At 41.4% G+C, this 17,634-nt stretch overlaps 1 protein-coding gene across 4 annotated transcripts in view; it reads right to left on the minus strand.

Annotated features, from left to right (window-relative positions):
- Nucleotides 1–1,315: 1,315 nt before the first annotated feature.
- Nucleotides 1,316–17,634, minus strand: part of LOC110985293 (apicoplast pyruvate carrier 1-like) — a 98,618-nt gene continuing 82,299 nt past the window's right edge. For 2 of the 4 annotated variants that reach the window (XM_022246223.2, XM_022246222.2), the window contains exon 12: nt 4,403–6,313. In XM_022246223.2, coding sequence (XP_022101915.2) covers nt 6,258–6,313 — 56 coding nt within the window. In that variant the 3' untranslated portion in view covers nt 4,403–6,257. Of the gene's footprint in view, nt 6,314–17,634 lie in introns of all 4 variants that reach the window. The other 2 variants (XM_087146120.1, XM_022246224.2) reach the window with 2 other exon arrangements.

Below are 17,634 nucleotides of genomic sequence, written 5' to 3' on the forward strand. Positions count from 1 at the left end.
TTGGGGATCGAAGTTGATAAAATCCTGACCATTGAATCTCATTTAGGAATGTCTGTAAGTTGCTTAAAAGGTCTATTCCAATGGTCGACTCTACAGACATGTCAGAAACGAGCGTCTTCTTATTATTATATAACAACCATTCAGCCAAATCCCAACTGTACCAGTTTTGTATGGGATAATTGCTCAATGACAAATAAAGGGACTCTTCTTAGACTGCGAAAAGGTGCAGCCAGGATCGTTGCTAATAACTTGGATTCAATAGACTGTTATGTTGATATCATCATAGCACTCTCATGGCAGACTTATGAACAAAAAATGACAATATTATTAGCTCTTTTGGCTAGAGCACTTGAGGTTCATGTCATAAAATGTGGTGTAAATAAACCGCCAAATGCCCCGCTGAGAAATGGTGTCTGAGACTCCGCGTCTATGCCAATAACAGTTATGACAAAATAAACTCTCATTTTCACTCCAATTGTCCCTTAGTAAAAAAAGCTTTCTCAAACACAACGACCTATTCCGGAGAGGATGGTTCATCTGCAAAAGTTTAGTAAATGTTTGAGCCCCGCTGTTAGAGCAATTTTTCATATATTTTTTCCTGACCAGCTCTAGTACAGCAAGGATTCTTCTTTCAATATGTCTAAGTATCACTATATATGATGACTGGCTAAGATCTGCGTCCAGAGTCTTGTTATGTGGCCGTTTGTACGCGCTGATATGTAGGACTAAAAAAACTTAAGCGTGAAAATTGGTTCAACATTCAGCCATTCTGTTTGAAAAAAACAGCGAGCTTTTTACAAAATGTGTTGCTTGCATTCGTCCATACTGAAGCTTCTCTGACACAGCACGACTGTGTATGGGTAAACGTATAGGCCTACAGCCAGTTAACGTCGGGTTTACTCACCCAAAAAAACTGCCAGGGACGGTTTTCCCCCCTGCAAATTCTTTGAAATTGCACTTATTTATGACGCAACCAAACACGAAGCATTAATACGTCAACCACACCGCGGAAATTTAAAAAAGAAGCTTTAAACAAGTGTATACATCCTCCGTGGAACAAATAGGGAAAATCGTGTATGGTTACATATCATCCGGCGTCAAGTGGTTAATACGCCGTTTTGACATAAGGTTCTAGCTGCAAGAGTGTAATATATGTTACTGTATCATGAACATCGCCCGGCTAGTGTCATATGTTGTCGTTATCCCTCCCCGGATTTTAAAATTTCCATGGCTGGGCAAGTCATCCGCCTACAATTCTCCATGCCCCTGTTCTTAACAAACATTGTACACCAATGATTATCAATCTGTTCAAGCTGAGTGTCCCCACATGTAAGTGTGATATTTAATGTCATCACTGTTAGCACGACTAGAGTTCAAAAACACAATTTTAGTTTTATCAGGGTTAAAGACAATCAAATTCATAGCAATCACTAATGCTATCACTATTAAATTACAAAATCTGATTAACCTTATTGAGATTACTTCAAGATGTGTAAGTTATAACAAATCATCAAATTTATTACACGTGCGCACTTGGAATTAGCATTTTGTGCGATGTCGTTATATTAAGTAAACGGGATGGGTCCAAAAATACTTCCCTATGAATCCTATGTGGTCTACAAATAGAAATATCATCAGGTCCAAAGGTTTGCAATAGCACCATGCAAGGATATCTCTCGGTGCGGTCCTGAAAAGAACCGGAGGGTACTCAACGTTTCGGACAGTATGCTCTGTCTCAGGAGAATGCAGAGGTTCCAAAGATGAAGCTGCTTATCTTGTGTCTAGAGCCAATAACGTGTGGAGAGGATGCTAACTCAGGATCCAATCAAGGGCATTCAGGCGGAACATGGGTTGCTATAGCAGGTCAATGAAATATGGAAGGGCTGCGTAGCACCTTGATCAGAATATCGAAAAGAATATAATATCAAATCAGTGAAATATGTGATTGCTGAGCTTTCGGTAACTGAGTACCTTCTTCAGGGCAAGCAGATTCAATTCTGAATGAACAAGGAAAAATCCACGTTCATTCCCTCTGGCTGTAGCGTTCCAAGTTCGGAAATGACGCGCTGCTCCAGTTCCTTACGCTGTACATCAGATGACGCTGACACATCTTGCGGAAAGCGGGAATGAACGTGGATTTTTTCGTGTTCATTCAGAACTGAATCTGCTTGCCTGAAGAAGGTAATCAGTTACCGAAAGCTCGGAGATCAATTACGTGTGTCAGTGTGAAGGAGGGGAGCACGAGGAAAGGTTAACAAGAGTATAGTTCGAGACTCATAGGCTTGGAACATGTCGTGTGGTAGTGTGTCGTGTTTGAGGATTTTGATAGCTTCTCTGATGCAGCGAGGGTACAAATGTTTAATGTTTGTGATGAGTTTGGGTAAGCTCCAGTCGATCTGCAGACTTGTCAAGTCTGCCATCATCAAGCACTCCCACACCAAAAACTACCAGATCGACTGGAGCCTCCTCATTAATCCGTTAGCAACCCATGTTCCGCTTGAGTGCCCTTGGTTGGATCCTGAGTTAGCATCCTCTCCGTATCTCACCGCCTCCACACACAGTGTCATCGTTGGAACCTCTGACGGACAGAGCATACTGTCTGAAATGTTGCATACCCTCTGGTTCTTTTCAGAACCACACATTCTCAGAATGAAATATCCTTGCACGGTGGTGCATCAAAGCTATATAACTTACTTGCTACCTCCACCACGAAAAGATCAATATCATCAGGACTTGAAGTTTTACCAATGCACCTAACCGCTTGTTTACTGTTCAAAAAGTACTTCTTAGACCACTTCAATTCATGACCAGAAACACTATGCTGTCTTGATATGAGTAAAAATCCCTGATAAATAGTACTTAAACACTTAGATATGTCAAGAAAACAACAACTATATACGATTTCGTGTTCATTAAAAGCTTAGTAAAAATCTTCAATAACACGGTGCAGACGTGACGGAGTGCAGTGGTTTTCAAAGAAAACAAATCGAACAATTGTAAAAATGTCACGGATGTCGAAATAACATGCCCAAGAAAGCATCACCAGGATCAGTATTCTGTCGAGTGCTCTAGCTGGCAATAGTTCATGGTATTATTACTTTGCATCAATTACAGGAGAAACGAATTTCATTGATGTGTTCTGAGAGTCTCCAAAGTCTTAATTAAAAGAAAGAAAGAGAGAGAGAGAGAGAGAGAGAGAGAGAGAGAGAGAGAGAGAGAGAGAGAGAGAGAGAGAGAGAGAGAGAGAGAGAGAGAGAGAGAGAGAGAGAGATCAAAATGTGCTACATTACGAGGCGAAGCCGAATGGAATAGAACTTTTTACCTGTCACTGAATGAAATTATTCTTACCACTGCACAAATTTGAAACATTCATTATTTGTTTTGTACAATAACTGCATAAAGCCTCATGACCCTTTCATCTTCGGTTAGAACAAAAGGTTCTTGCATATTAAAGTCCGCCATTTCGTGAAACATATTGGTGTCTGAAGCACCACCCACAGGTAGTTTCGTGAAGTGTTACACTGGTTCCCATCCCTATTCAGGGCGTATTAATAAAAACTGGATAGTAATACAGGGTGTGTCTGAAAAAAGCAGACTCTCAGCGGAAAATTTACCATCAAAATATGAGAGGACCAAGTTTCAAAAATCTGGTTGTACCTGTTGGTGAAGGGTGTAGTTCTGCTTTTCTTCAATGAACAGTAGAACTCCTTTATAATTTTTCATTCAACCTGACGGATCTCATTTTAACCCTGACACATCCATGTGCAACAGACTTTTATTTTCAAAATTCATACTTCCACTGTTCATTGAAGTGTGAAATGTGAACCACAAACCTGGCATCAATCAAAGCAGAACTACACCCTTCACCAACAGATAAAACCCGATTTTTAAAACTTGTCCCTATGTTATCTTTATGGGTTTTTTTTCTGAGAGTCTACTTTTTTCTGACACACCCTGTATTACACCAAAAATCAGGAACACCAAAAAGAGAACATAACTCACAGGATTTACAACGACAAAACCTCAAGTTAATCCACTGAAAATCTGACTTACAGCTTTCTGCACTACCGTCAGAACCACAACTACGCCATTACGACTCTCATCCAAAAGAATGTATAACAATGTTAAACCCTTCCCCCACCCGCCAAAACCACAAGCATCCCGAAATAGAAACCAAATTCTGGTGTGCACAAAATGTTATACAATTACAAAAGAAGCGGGTCAGGGCGGTCCACCAGAGGCCCTCCACCAGTGGCTCTCTGGATTTGCCGGCGGCTGAGGCTATTTTAGTGGCTATATTAACGGTCTATTACAGTGCCATTGAACAGAATGAATATTTCAATGACACATGATCAACAATCCACCAATCAAATGAAAAGGACATATGCAGTTTTGTATATTATATGATACAGAGTCTGTGTGGTACATACCACATTGTCCTTTGGCCTTGTGGCATTAGGCCAAAAAAAGACTCCGATTTCTGGTCACGGGCTTGGTCCAAAAGTGGTGCGGTGACGCGGCTTTTTTCCCTCCTCTTTTTTCCCCTTAGAAGTGATAAACATATACATTAGGGCGCATGCCCTTGTCACTACATGAGAAGTGTGGATTAACAATTTTGAATTAATAAAAAGACCATAACATATGAGAGGCGATGGTTTCAGTCATCTCACTCAAACAAGAGTCTTCAATTCTTGCGAGATTGAGCTTGTTAAAATACAGTAGTATAACCATGGAATAATTAAATGTGAAAAATAAATGTTCAGCTCCAGCTTCCGGTTTTAAATGATATTCTTGTGAGGTGACATTCTTTGCACATTGTTTTCTGCTTTAGCTTAGAGGAAACAAGTTGCACGTCAAATAGCCTATGAAAAAACAATTCAAAGCAGTTCAGTTCCAGAGTCAAAATGAAAATGAAATTCTCATGAGGTAACATTCTTTGCACACTGTTTTCTGTTTTAGCTTATAAGAAACAAGTTGCATATAAAATATTGGGGGCAAAATTCAGCTCAGAAAATAAAATCTCCCTCTCACTCTAATCTGCCTTTGTTCTTGGCAAGTGACAATGCATGGGTTGTTACATGTATCATCATAACACGATGTCCATCACCGCTGCATACACTGCAGGCATATGTATCGCCACTGCCTCTATACCCAGCAAGAAATGAGACCGAGGGGTACCCCCCCCCAAAAAAAACATGTCCAATCCCTATACACATTCCAGACTATTGTTACTGAACACATCCCCCCAAGATATCTGAAAGGAATGCCCCAGATTCCTGCGAGACAATGACCAACACAAAGCAGGGGGATATCTCTCCATCTCATACCTTGCTGCATATGACTGCCTCAACGACATTGAAATAGACTGCCCCCCCCCCCCGGTTTGTTGCTTAAAAGCGTTTTCAATTTGAATACGTAAGCAGGACGTAAGACCACTTCGTTTGTCTGGTTCACAGACGTGGGCCAGGGTCAGAATCGGCTGGAATTACACCAAGTATTTGGCAGCATCCACAGCCAGTTCCCATAGAACCATGCATAATATTAAGCCGCAGCCAACTGATTCGGACACGACCTTCGTGTAAAGATACAGGAGATTGCCCGACTGATATGTATGGAGGCCTTGGGGGATCTTCCACCGTTCACATTACTCAACCCCACCCATCAAATAAAATTACTCGGTAGCAGAATTCCTGCGAATCAAGTACGTTTGCCGGCTTTTGGAAATTGTTTTATGCAAAATAAAAAAAATCCTTCCCGATGCGCAGGTCTACGGCGACGCGCGCGGTAACCAGAAACCGGAGACTTTTTTTTGGCCTTACTCCTTGTTCTATTCCATTGCTTGGGGTTAACTGATACAAACCATGAATTCATATTTTCTTTTCTCACAGATACATTTTTGTATATTTTCACACTTATACCTTTGTGATTTTAATGTGAAACTATTATTCAGTCCTTGGCTGTGAGACGCTTCCAAAATGCATTAACAATATAAAAAAAGGAAAAGACAAAATCAAGTATATGCAGTTTCAGTTGTAGAATTTCCTGCCTTTAGAACTTTGGTTGCTAATATTCATAAATTATTTGTCGAACTGAGACTGGTATGGTGCAGCATTTTCCAAGTGCTAGATAGAATGTGTGGGCGAGGTGTTAGTTTAGTGTAATGGTTTATACATACTGAGGGACTAAGAATAGCTTGTTGCTATACCTGTTCAGGCATATTTGTGCACTGGAATTTGCCTAATTAGCTTACCATTGCTTTAAATAGCACTGCCATTCAATCTCTTCATATTGAAGGTCACAGTGAGAATTGCACCTACAAGACAAAAAAGTACAAATGAAAGTGCAAATGTTATGTACAGACTTCCATGACATCACTTGCCCAGCACACAAATCCTTAGGGTTTTTACCTGACTTTAAGTTTGATTGTAATACGACTTTGCTTTCAATCACAAATTAAGGTTGGAATAAAATATGAACAAAGTATACAGGGGTTGGGGAAACAAAACAAAAAAAAAGAAAAAAATGACTTTGCAAATACACAAAGGATTTTGTGCTAACACTAAAGAGGAGAAGCCAAAAGAATTAGAGCCTCTTTGTCTGTTTGCAATAGAACTGAGGATTTTCTACATTTTTAAAGGTTTCAAACCTTCAAAACATTTTCATGCAAAGTAACAGAAGTGCCCTCTTCAGAAGTTACATAGACCCTCACAAGTCTGTTGCCAAGTACTGTTTATGAAATGGGAGTCTTCTCATGTGGGCCTACCGATACAACTGCATGAACTGAACTTGCTAGCATTTGTTACATGCTCAGCTGTGTATATGAATGTAAAATGCTTCATGTGAGCGTTGTCGAGTATAGTTGAGGGTAAAAGTCACCACGTGGACTGTCCATGGAAATAGTGTAAATGTCAACAGATTTGTTGACTGATAATAAAGCTCTGTCACATTGCTTTTTAATATGCAATAGTGTTATAATATACAGGGCATTGGTCATTATTACCCATACAATGACTAACATGGCAACTTCGCTCTGCAGTTTATAAAAAAAATCATCATTTTGGGTAAGAGTAAGAAATGCATCAATGAGGGCGGCAAACAAATCTAGCCATGTAATGATGTCAAAATACGGCTTTCGATCCCCCGAAGTTTGTCAGGGGGCTTTGAGAGCACAAGAACACAGAAAAGATGGGTAAAGTTAGACATCTGGGGGCCATGAACTAACTACACAGGAGGCAGAAAAGCAGCACAATCAGGAATACATATAGTAGTCTGGCCAGGGCATTAAAATAATCCCACATCCTAGCCTGGCCATGCGGGCTGGCCCCCGCCATGAATTTTGAGAAACAAAATGCACAATCATTGTCGGAAAGTGTTTCTCCCACAGCAACATGCAGTAGCGCCCTCTCGTGATTCACTTATTACAATTGCCCAATCATTCCATGTCGAATCACGTTGTTCCTAAAATTCCCCAAAATTCTTTCTGAATGTACTCCTAATTGCCCTGTACCTTAATTGTCCAGTTACCAGGTTAATTATAAATACCCCCTGTGCGTGGATGACATAAAGTGAGCACAATTTGGTTGATCTAAATATGATATTTGGGGGGATTTCTGGGGTTATAATCGTTGCATTTGGAGTGTAATGCATATCGTATTATGTTCATGTCACATATATGTGTATAATCACAAGTGCAGGGGCATATATTTTCATAAGACTTAATTGGGGTTTCTTTAGTAAATTCAGAGTCATCTAATTATTGTTTAGGAGTGTTCGTTGTGTGTTTGGCTCTTATCCAAGTTCATATATTTGCCAGGTCAAACTATGGGTATGATTGCACATAATTTATCATGTTTATGTTAATGTTCTGAGAATATTAAGTGTCCCTACCAGGTCTGTGCACATATTTATTAGTTTTTATGTTAATTCTGTTTGTACACCACAGGATAAATAAACAATCAGCCAATCACCAGTTTGGCCATTGACTCCTTTTCACGGTCCCTCGAGCCGGATCCTACAACCAGCGACCCTTGGATTTCCGCGTCAAGAACCAGAATGTCTCATACACAGCAGGATGATGTTCTTGGTCTGTCCCAAGATGGCCATACAGGTGATGTGTCTGTGGCCAACAGCGATCACTCCTCCCATCATAGTACCCATTCCAGTCATTCTGTCAGTCCCCATCTGTCTGGGTTGAGTGAGAAATATGCTGCAAAGGTACGAGCCCTTCGTAAGAAAACTCAAGTTGAAGAGTTGCCAGTTAGAGGAAGAGGAGGCATCAGACAAGGAACTGCATCGTATCGATGACGAAGTCAGACAGGCCCGACTCAAGGCCAGAGAAATAGAGCGTCAGGCCTTGAGAGAACGTGAAGCCATAACTGCCAAGTTGTCATGACAACGCAGATTGCGTCGGGCTCAACAACAACTGGCTGAAGCTGAGGCCATCAGTGCCTTAATCAGTGATGAGTCACCCCCGCCTAGTACAACACTGGTAGATGTCGCCATTACTACAGACCAAAGCACTCCACCGGTGCCCCCCACATCAACCATAGTGTGTTCTACCACACAGGACACATCTTCCTATACCATCCCAAGTCTTACCAGTCTTACCCACAATTACCAGTTACATGTCTCCCTGCACAGCACATAAGCCTAAACCTCCCACCGGTTCCCCTCCGATGGTACCCAACTCTGCCAAGATTCTCTGACGGAAGAGAGACGGAGTTTGCCTTACTTCGTATGGCCATTGACAACCTCATCAACATTCATCCATACCTCACCGAACAGTACAAGTTCCAGGTGATGCTCGACTGGTTTGGTGGTAGAGCTTTGAAACTTGCCAAGTCGTTCATGTATTCTAGTCAGCCCTATGCTGAAGCCCTAGCCGCTGGAACGGACAAGTATGGCCAATCGCGACAGCTTGTCCAGTGTGAGATCGCAGCTATGATGGCCATGCCTGTCATAAAGTATGGTGACACTGAAGCATTCGAGGAGTTCTCCCTCAATGTCCCCTCCCTCGTGGGCATGCTACAAGCCCTAGAGGGTTGCATGTGGACCAACTTCTCAGCAAGCTTGCCCCCAACCACAGGACAAATTTCATGGAGCACTGTTTGAAGGAGGGCATCTTGAAGTCCAACTCCAGTCAGACCTACACTCTACCGCAGTTTGCAAGCTGGCTGCGGAGAAAAGCCCAGTAACACAGCTTTGCCAGTGGAGCAGTGTCTGGGTGTAACACCGGTAACCTGAAACCCCGACACCAGGAGCGAACATCTAAGAAAGATGCCCCCACAGCAGTACTCATGACAGCGCCAAAGCCGAAGAACAAACCCAGCCTTATTGTCCCTCTTGTGACAACAAGGAGCACTATTTGGGTGGATGTCCAGAGCTCAAGAAGCTGAAGACTGATCAAATCGTCAGTTGGATCCAGGAAGGGGGACGATGTTGGAAGTGTGGTCGTTCCCATAATCCAGGTGAGTGCAATCTCAAGAAGCCATGCCACACCTGTAAGGAAGTGCACTTAACTGTGCTTCATGATACCGCTCATAAGACTACCAGTCGTATCCTCAGAGTGCATACATCAAGCCAGACTGTCTATGTTGACAGGCCAGTCCGTCCTCATGATGTAATGCTGAAAGTCATGTCAGTTCTCCTACATGGCCCTACTGCCACCATCAAAACATATGCCATGCTTGATGATGGCTCTGATAGAAGTATGCTTCTGCAAACAGCAGCCAAGAACCTACAGCTCAAAGGCCAGCCAGAGACAGTCTTCCTTATGTCTGTCCGTGATGATGTCGTCGAATGCCAAGGTTTGATCACATCTCTTCATGTGTCACCAAAGGAGAAGCCCAACATCAAATACACCATCACTGGAGCCTTCTCCGCCAGCAATCTGTGCCTCTCAGAAGACACATACCCAGTAAGGGCTCTCCAGCAGTGGTGTAGTCACCTCCGTCACCTGCCGCTACCGGTAGTTAATCAGGCATCAACGATGTTGCTTCTTGGAGCAGACCACACAGATATTATCATCCCAAGATGCCCCATAAGATCTGGACCCCGTGGTGCACCAGTAGCTATTTACACAAGGCTTGGTTAGACACTCCAAGGGCCAACTGGGAATCACGATAAACAGCTAGAACAAAGAGTCTTCAAGACATCCACATTCACGGTGACAAACGACCTTCTGCAGCACGTGCAGATGCTGTGGCAGGCTGATGTCCTCCCTTTCGCAAATAAGAAGGAAGTCTCCCGATCCAAACATGATCAGTTTGCTCTCCAGACTGTGCAATGGGCGAAAATATGCAGTCTACCCTGAAGCTCTGATGCAGTGCGTGATACAGTAGTCAATCTCCAGTCTACATGTACATGTGAAGTGTTTTCCCCCTAGTAAAAATAGGGACACGTGCATTAAGATCCCTTGTACATTTTTCTGAGCAGTAGATTAGAAGCCTTTAATGCCTTTCATGTCAAGCCTGACCCTGTAATGTCAAGCCTGACCCTGTAATGTCAAGCCTGACTCTGTAATGTCGAGCCTGACTCTGTAATGTCAAGCCAGACTCTGTAATGTCAAGCCTCCTAATTGATTTAAGAGTACTCCTACACTGCTTTGTCTTTCTTACCACATTCCACTGGCAGACTTCTTGTCTAGAATTTATTACTTTGTAATTAGATTTGCCCTTGTTCTTCTAGCCTGTATACCCAACCATTTTTTTTACCACTTGGTCATTTTTAGCCATTATTATCACAAGCAACATCTCTATGTGCAGTACTCCCACTCTCTCTTGTATAAGTTGTAGAATAGTTTAGAATAAAAGTTTCTTCCTCAAGAGTTAGTACGTGTTGTCAACATTATTCTTTTTATACAACACTACCAAACATGTTGTCGCACCCGGTTTTAGCGAAGCGCGGCAAAAGGTGCGAAACCCGCGTGCAGATCCCGAACCACTCGCAAGGACAGGAAAAATTCAATCAGAGAAAAAAAAAAAATGTTTTAAGGGGGAAAAAAAGTACAAATTTATTGTTATCAAATAAATAAAGCGAAAAGAAATCGAACTTATAATTAAATAATTGGTTAACCTCAACTACAATTATATACAGCAATCTGGTGCGCCTGGTATACACCGGTGGAAATTCCTAATAAACTCAACTCAGTCAATTAATCAATCTAATGTGCCACGAACAATTAAGAGGTAAACCAAATACGGTACGTAAATATTGCGCATGTCACTTAAAATTATATTAACTTCTAATCTATATCCAATAGCAGTTAACTAATCAAACGGAACCTTCCTCACTTCTACTACCTTACTGTGAACGTAACTAAATACTAAACAAGGAAATAACAGCAAAACAAAACAGAAAAAAAAAACAATAAAGTATTCCGGAATATTATCTAGTCATTTGGGCCCACCGCGGTATTTAGTTTGTGTGCCTGTTTCTTTCTTGTAGAGTCCGGCGATCCCCGTGCGTCGGCTCTCTCATTCGGTGCCTCACTGGATCTGCCGTACAGCTCCGATGAGCAGCGATGTCGGGCGTACTGTGTCGGCGTCAATCAGACGGCTTGTTCTTAGTGCTGTGCGGTGCACCCCGTCACCAGACTTTGCATCGTCATGGACCTGGCTTGTCTCATGAAAGCCTGTCCCGCTCATCAGTACCGACTAAACTGCCGTAGTCAGATAGGGTTTTGGTCCCTTGGACATCTGGCCAATCTCGACCGATCCCGGTCTCAAATCAGCGAAAAGCTGCTCAAAATCATAGCTCAATTGCGTCTAACCACCTCGGGTTATTTTTCTCGCGGGGATTTTCTTTATTTTCATCACATGACCACGGCACTGATTTACGTTACAAAAACCAAACAGTCACAGACCCAAAATAAAAGCTTCACTCAAATAACTTATAAATATTTATATAAACACGGTCCGCTGAATCCTTCTGCGCACAGGCTATGCGGATACATGTGTGTGTGTGTGCGTAGGCATTGTACAGTACAACCTATGCCGTGTACACTGAAAAAAAAAGAAAGAAATTTCTTATGCATGTAGTAATACTTACCCAATCTATGATGAAGGGAAAAAGGAAGGAAATTGAAAGGAAAGGAATTGCTGGAAACTAAATATTAGAAAATGAGAGAGAGAAAAAAAAATATATGTACAAATTTCGACAGCAACTGTGACAATGGCTCCCTTTTCTAGGAAAATGTATCACATTTCAGAAAAAAGTCCCGGCATCAAGGGTTAAAGCACAGACAAATACATAAACAATTTATGCTCTTCTACAAAAAATTTATTTACATAATCTTAGAGAAATCAGCAGATACTTTAGTTGAAAGTCTATCTTCAAGATGATCATGCATTTATCACCAGTCAATTAAACTACTTAACAGCCTGGACTATATAAGTTACCAAAGCCACAACTTGTTAGCTTCAATGCGTTAAAATATGGCTGTTAGACTTGCTATGCATAAAGATAAATTTAATCATGTTACCATTTTAGTCAGAAAGTCAAAAAGTCAATATATGATAAATTTCCAAGGATTTTTTTCATTTTCTTTTTCAAACACCCCTGTCCATTTTATGGTATATTCCTTGTGCAAGTAGTCCAGAAAAATCTCCTTATTTGGACTTGGTACGAATGTAGCGAGTTCTGCATGCCGTGGTGCACACAGACTATTGATCAATAGGAATGGACTATCTCGTATCCAGGAACCTGAGTGTTTTTTGCAGTGGGCATTATCAGATTGCAGGAGGCATTATCAAATGTTAATACAGGGTCACACTGCGCATTGCGGGAAACTGTCTAAGGTATTTATTAAGGTTTAATTTATGTGGTTACTATCTTATTTTTGTCATGCGCCTTTTTAAGTGCATTAAACATTTGCAACATAAGAGTACCATTATTAGAAAAGTTTTTGAATTGGGAGTCAGTTTGGCACATTGTCGATTGCATCTGTTTTTCTGCATTGCAGTATCTCTTAAGGCATTTCCTTGATGAGTAATGCAGATACCAAGATGATGATTCATTTCCCAGAAGTTGAACACAATGGAGTTTATCGTTGTACAAGTCCAGCCCCAGACCAAGGATGAGGGCAAGGTCAAAAGCAAGGTCAAGGATAAATAAAGGAGAGGCAGCATAGGCCAAGACACGACAAGACAAACATACTGTACATTTGACAAGTTTCTGTATGATCTGGTTGATATGCATGTTGGTTCTGCTGATATTCAACATGCTGTTCCTTGATTAAGTGGCAAGATAGGTCAACTCCATCAATTTGTTGTAGTCAAGAAAATGTGAAGACTTCACTCATGAGGATGTTTAGCCAAACCTATTGACATTTACCCAGATGTCATACTTTCTTTTGTCATAAGACACGATGCTGATGTCCTTCATTATCACCTAGGAATAATGCACTGGTAGCACCAATCAAACTTCCGACTGTATCAATAATAATATCCACCATGATTGTAACCAAAAGAAGCAGCACATGAGCAGCATGACCTCACATTTAAGCCGGATGTGCACTTTCCAGAACTGCTTTACTGACTCTTCATCTTTTTTAAGCAGCAGTTCATTAATTGGCTGTAGAAGTAACCGCTGGACTCAGGAAAAGCAACTCAGAGGAAAATCCCAGGATGTCCACAATGAACTTACGCAAAATCAGTCCAGTGCAGACAGGACTATAGTCACATTCCATGTGCAGCTGGCTGCATTGCCCTTGCTCTAACAAGTCTTGTAGAGCTTGATGACAAAATGGAATGGAAACCATTGCAAGGCTGTAATGCACTTCAGGCAAATTCCAAAGTAGTATTTTTGCAATTATTACACAATTACATACCAAAGTCATAAATAATTGAAGTTTTATTGGTTGCGAATTGATCATGCGATATGCTACCAGCGCTCACGTATCATTCATGTGTCTCACACCGACGATTTTGCTGGTCCACAAAAAATGATGGATAACAGTGATCTTTCCCACAGTTGATAAGTCATGTCTACTGCATTGTGATTGTGTGATCTTGGGTACAAGGGTGGATAGCCACAGTGGTACTATTCGTCAAATATTGTAGGAGATGTGCTCTGTGTGGGAGACATTGAAACACTGTGTCTGTTCGCATGTACTACTCTCTTCACTCTGACCATTCTCTAACCTTGACAAAGACCTACAAGTTATTAAACTTCTGCACCTGGGGCACCCAGCTGCTCACGGAACACTATGCTCTGATCACTGTTTCTGTTGCAATTGCCATTGCTGTTTATAGAAAACATTTATGCCATTTTCTCGTCTGTTCTTCAATCTTGTCAATACTTTTTTAACTGAATTCGGTAAAATGTCTTGAAACTCAACCAGTCGACAAACCCCAAGAGCTTTATGAATCCCGGGTTTCTCTGTCGAATGAGTTCGTTGTATAACAAAACAACTGTTGCCTGTAGTGACAGGATCCATGGGTTTTGTACACCCTCAGGGGCAAATAGCACCCTCGGCTTCCCCTCGAGTGCCATTTGTCCCTTCTGATGTACAAAACATGATAGACCCCTACACTGCAGGCAAAAATTGTTTAGTTTACAATGGAATATGCACAATGCTGAAGGTCTCTAGTGAAGGCATCAACAATTAAGTGCAGTTTAAAGAGTAAACTACTACCAGATTTCAGCAATGTTACCACAGCTTCACCATTACCCCTAAATAGGTAGGGGTGGTTGTAATCCATCTCAGTACATTCTCTGTGATGAGCCTTCACAAGTTTTTCTGCTGATGTATTGCAGTCACTTTGGCATCAAGTTTAAAAAAATATGCTTTCTTGAAAAATGTGGCCAGCTCTGTGAAATTGACCCTTGAATCATAACCCTTTTCCCCCATAATTTTGTTTCACTTAAAAAGAGTAAGCCAAGCTTTTTGTTTTGATGTCTCACTCATTTTGGCATTCTGATGAACATGGACACTATATCAAAGAAAAATAAGTTAAGTGTTATTTTCAATGTCTGTTACTCATACGTGGCCATGAGCCATTTTTGCTAGACATACACATAAAGCCAATACAGGCCAGAATTGTCACATTTTCATTTTAACAAGTCGTCATATCCAGAGAATGTGATCTCTGTAAAAAAGAACAAAAATCTCTTTGTGGAACCCAATTGGAACTAAACAGCTATTCCTAAAAATGAATTAAAACACAAACACGTTTCTGGTGTCATGGGGTGAAATGAAGACCTACTATACATTATTTTGAATTATCATATGTTTTCTGTATTCTTGCTTTCAGTTCTAATATATAATTATCATTTTGTACATGTATATTTGATTAAGAGATTGACTAACAATATCACCGGGTTATTCATAAAACACAAGGTAGCCTGTCAGCCTTTGGGGCATTGAACCTATTTCGTATACAAGGCCTCGTTGCCTGTAAATGCAACAGGGTCCCAGGTTAGGCCAAAACTGCAAAACAGCAGTTTTGCGATGACCTAGGGACAGCCTTGGTGACCGGATGGGGTCACTAGTGGTGGGATTGGGGCTTTTGGAACTTTGCACTGTCTTGGATGGGGCAGGGGCTATACACTTCTGTCTCTGCGACTGAATACTCAACATCACCTCTACACAGCCAAGGTGTTTAGCCACCTCTCTGTGTTTCCCTGATATACATGTACTTGGCCTTAGCTAGGCTTGGGCGGTATTGCCTTTTTCGATACCGCGGTATCCATGAAAAGAGTACTCGTTGAGAAGACAAGGACGTCATCAAAAAGCAGCGGCGATGCTGACATTCAATGGCAAACTACAAACAACACTAGGGGCCAGCATAAAGGGTTTTTTAACGTTACAAAACCCCCTACACTTAATAACTCTAATATTTATCTGTCCATTTGATGTCAAATAAAAATTATTTATGTGAAAGAATTTTTTAAAAAGGGACGGTGTTTTAAATACCGATTCGTTGCTCCGCGATTCCCATATCTGTGGTCACTTGTAAGGTGTGAAAATCTGCACATGTACCACAGTCAAGTTGGTACTCGCTGAGACAGTGCGTTATTGTAATGATTACGTGCGGGTCACCAGTGGCTGCTCCTCTTAGCTGCGCCCTAACACTGCGCGTGTGCAATGGTAAGGTGGCTTTCAGAAAACTCTGCGACGCGGCAGTCGACTCTTATTACGAAATCGATTGTAACAAAATTCCGATTACAATAAGCACAAACCTGTGGTCCCGGTGAAAATGTGCACATTTCTATGGGGAGAAATATGTTACAGCGAAATAGTTCCTGGTACAACGAAAGGTTTTCGTGACTCCGTTACCTGAAAAACCATTGTTGACGACCCGTTCATAAAGCGTTTGCGAATCGCAGTGGTGAAAACATGTGCGCGATGCACCACACTGGTTCCCGCCGGGCCGAACCATTAATGAAAGCATGATGGAAATGCGGCAACCAGTCAATGTACAGGTTCTGCCAAAAAAGGGTCATATGCTCCACTACATCGAATGCAACTCTATAGTTGCAAGTTGAAAAACACTGCCGTCACAAATTTTTCTGCAGGTTCATTCAGAAAAAGTGATCTCATGTCTATGTTTGTGTTTTCTGTGTTCATGAATTTAATTTGAGGTTGTACTGCTTGCACTCAAGCGAGGGTGTTTCCACAAAATTTCCAGTCGCGCAACCCAAGGCTTATTGCCCGCCCCTCCATACGCATCACGCACACTTACAACGCGATATACAGACATCATCTACCAGATTCCTGTAATCATGACACGTATAGTGCACAATTAAAAAATCAATGATATTTTACATTGATTACACAAACGCCAAAACAAAAATTCCCATCCCATTTCCGATAAAATATGCCCCAAATAAGTTCGCATGACTATTCTCGTATCTCAAGAGGCCAACTAATCGCCCAACACTGAATTATTCATATTGCTGCGAAAATATCTTGCGTGCCTGCCAATGAGACCGTGTGTTTTCATGATGTACATTTGGCAAGACACAGCTATCCAATCGCAGTATTCGTTCATGAAATCATGCTTCTTCAGCGACCATCTCGCACGAGGGCGGCCGTGCCGCAGTGGGCGAGTGAACTCGGACTATCAATCAATCATGCCATGCAGCTTGTCAAAAATCAACAGACAGACAAAAAATTAAACAAAAAATGTCTCTCCTTGGCACAATTTGTGTTGGAAAGACTACTTCCATGGATGGGGGCTTTAGTCGGTGAGCCTTCAAATTCTTGCAGGTACATCCAGGCCTACATGTGCATGCAGGTTAGTTACTGTTAGCTTCGCCGTCATCCATTGCGATTGAAAGTCTTTTAAAAATCCCTGGATTGATGCTTTCACATGTGTTTGCTTTTTTAAATTTCACATGCACATTAAACATGTTGTCCTATGACAACGAAGTTTATTATTCTAAACACATCTCAAGGTATTTGATTAATCATAACCGGGAGATATTTATGATCAACCACATTGTCCTAATTTCATATTCCGGAAAAACTGAAATACAAGCAGTGAAAAGTGAGGAATCAGGTTTTTGCTTCTCTTTTCATGTGGTTGGATCAAATGTGAGAACAATAAAAAAAGATCGTTGATTGCAATGGATGTTGCACAGATGCAGATTTATGGAATCATTTTATAGTTCATAACACACATTCCTGGC

This window comes from Acanthaster planci, linkage group LG14 (assembly GCF_054643075.1).
Source record: "Acanthaster planci isolate LZ-2023a linkage group LG14, COTS_SCS, whole genome shotgun sequence".
Lineage (NCBI taxonomy): Eukaryota > Metazoa > Echinodermata > Asteroidea > Valvatida > Acanthasteridae > Acanthaster > Acanthaster planci.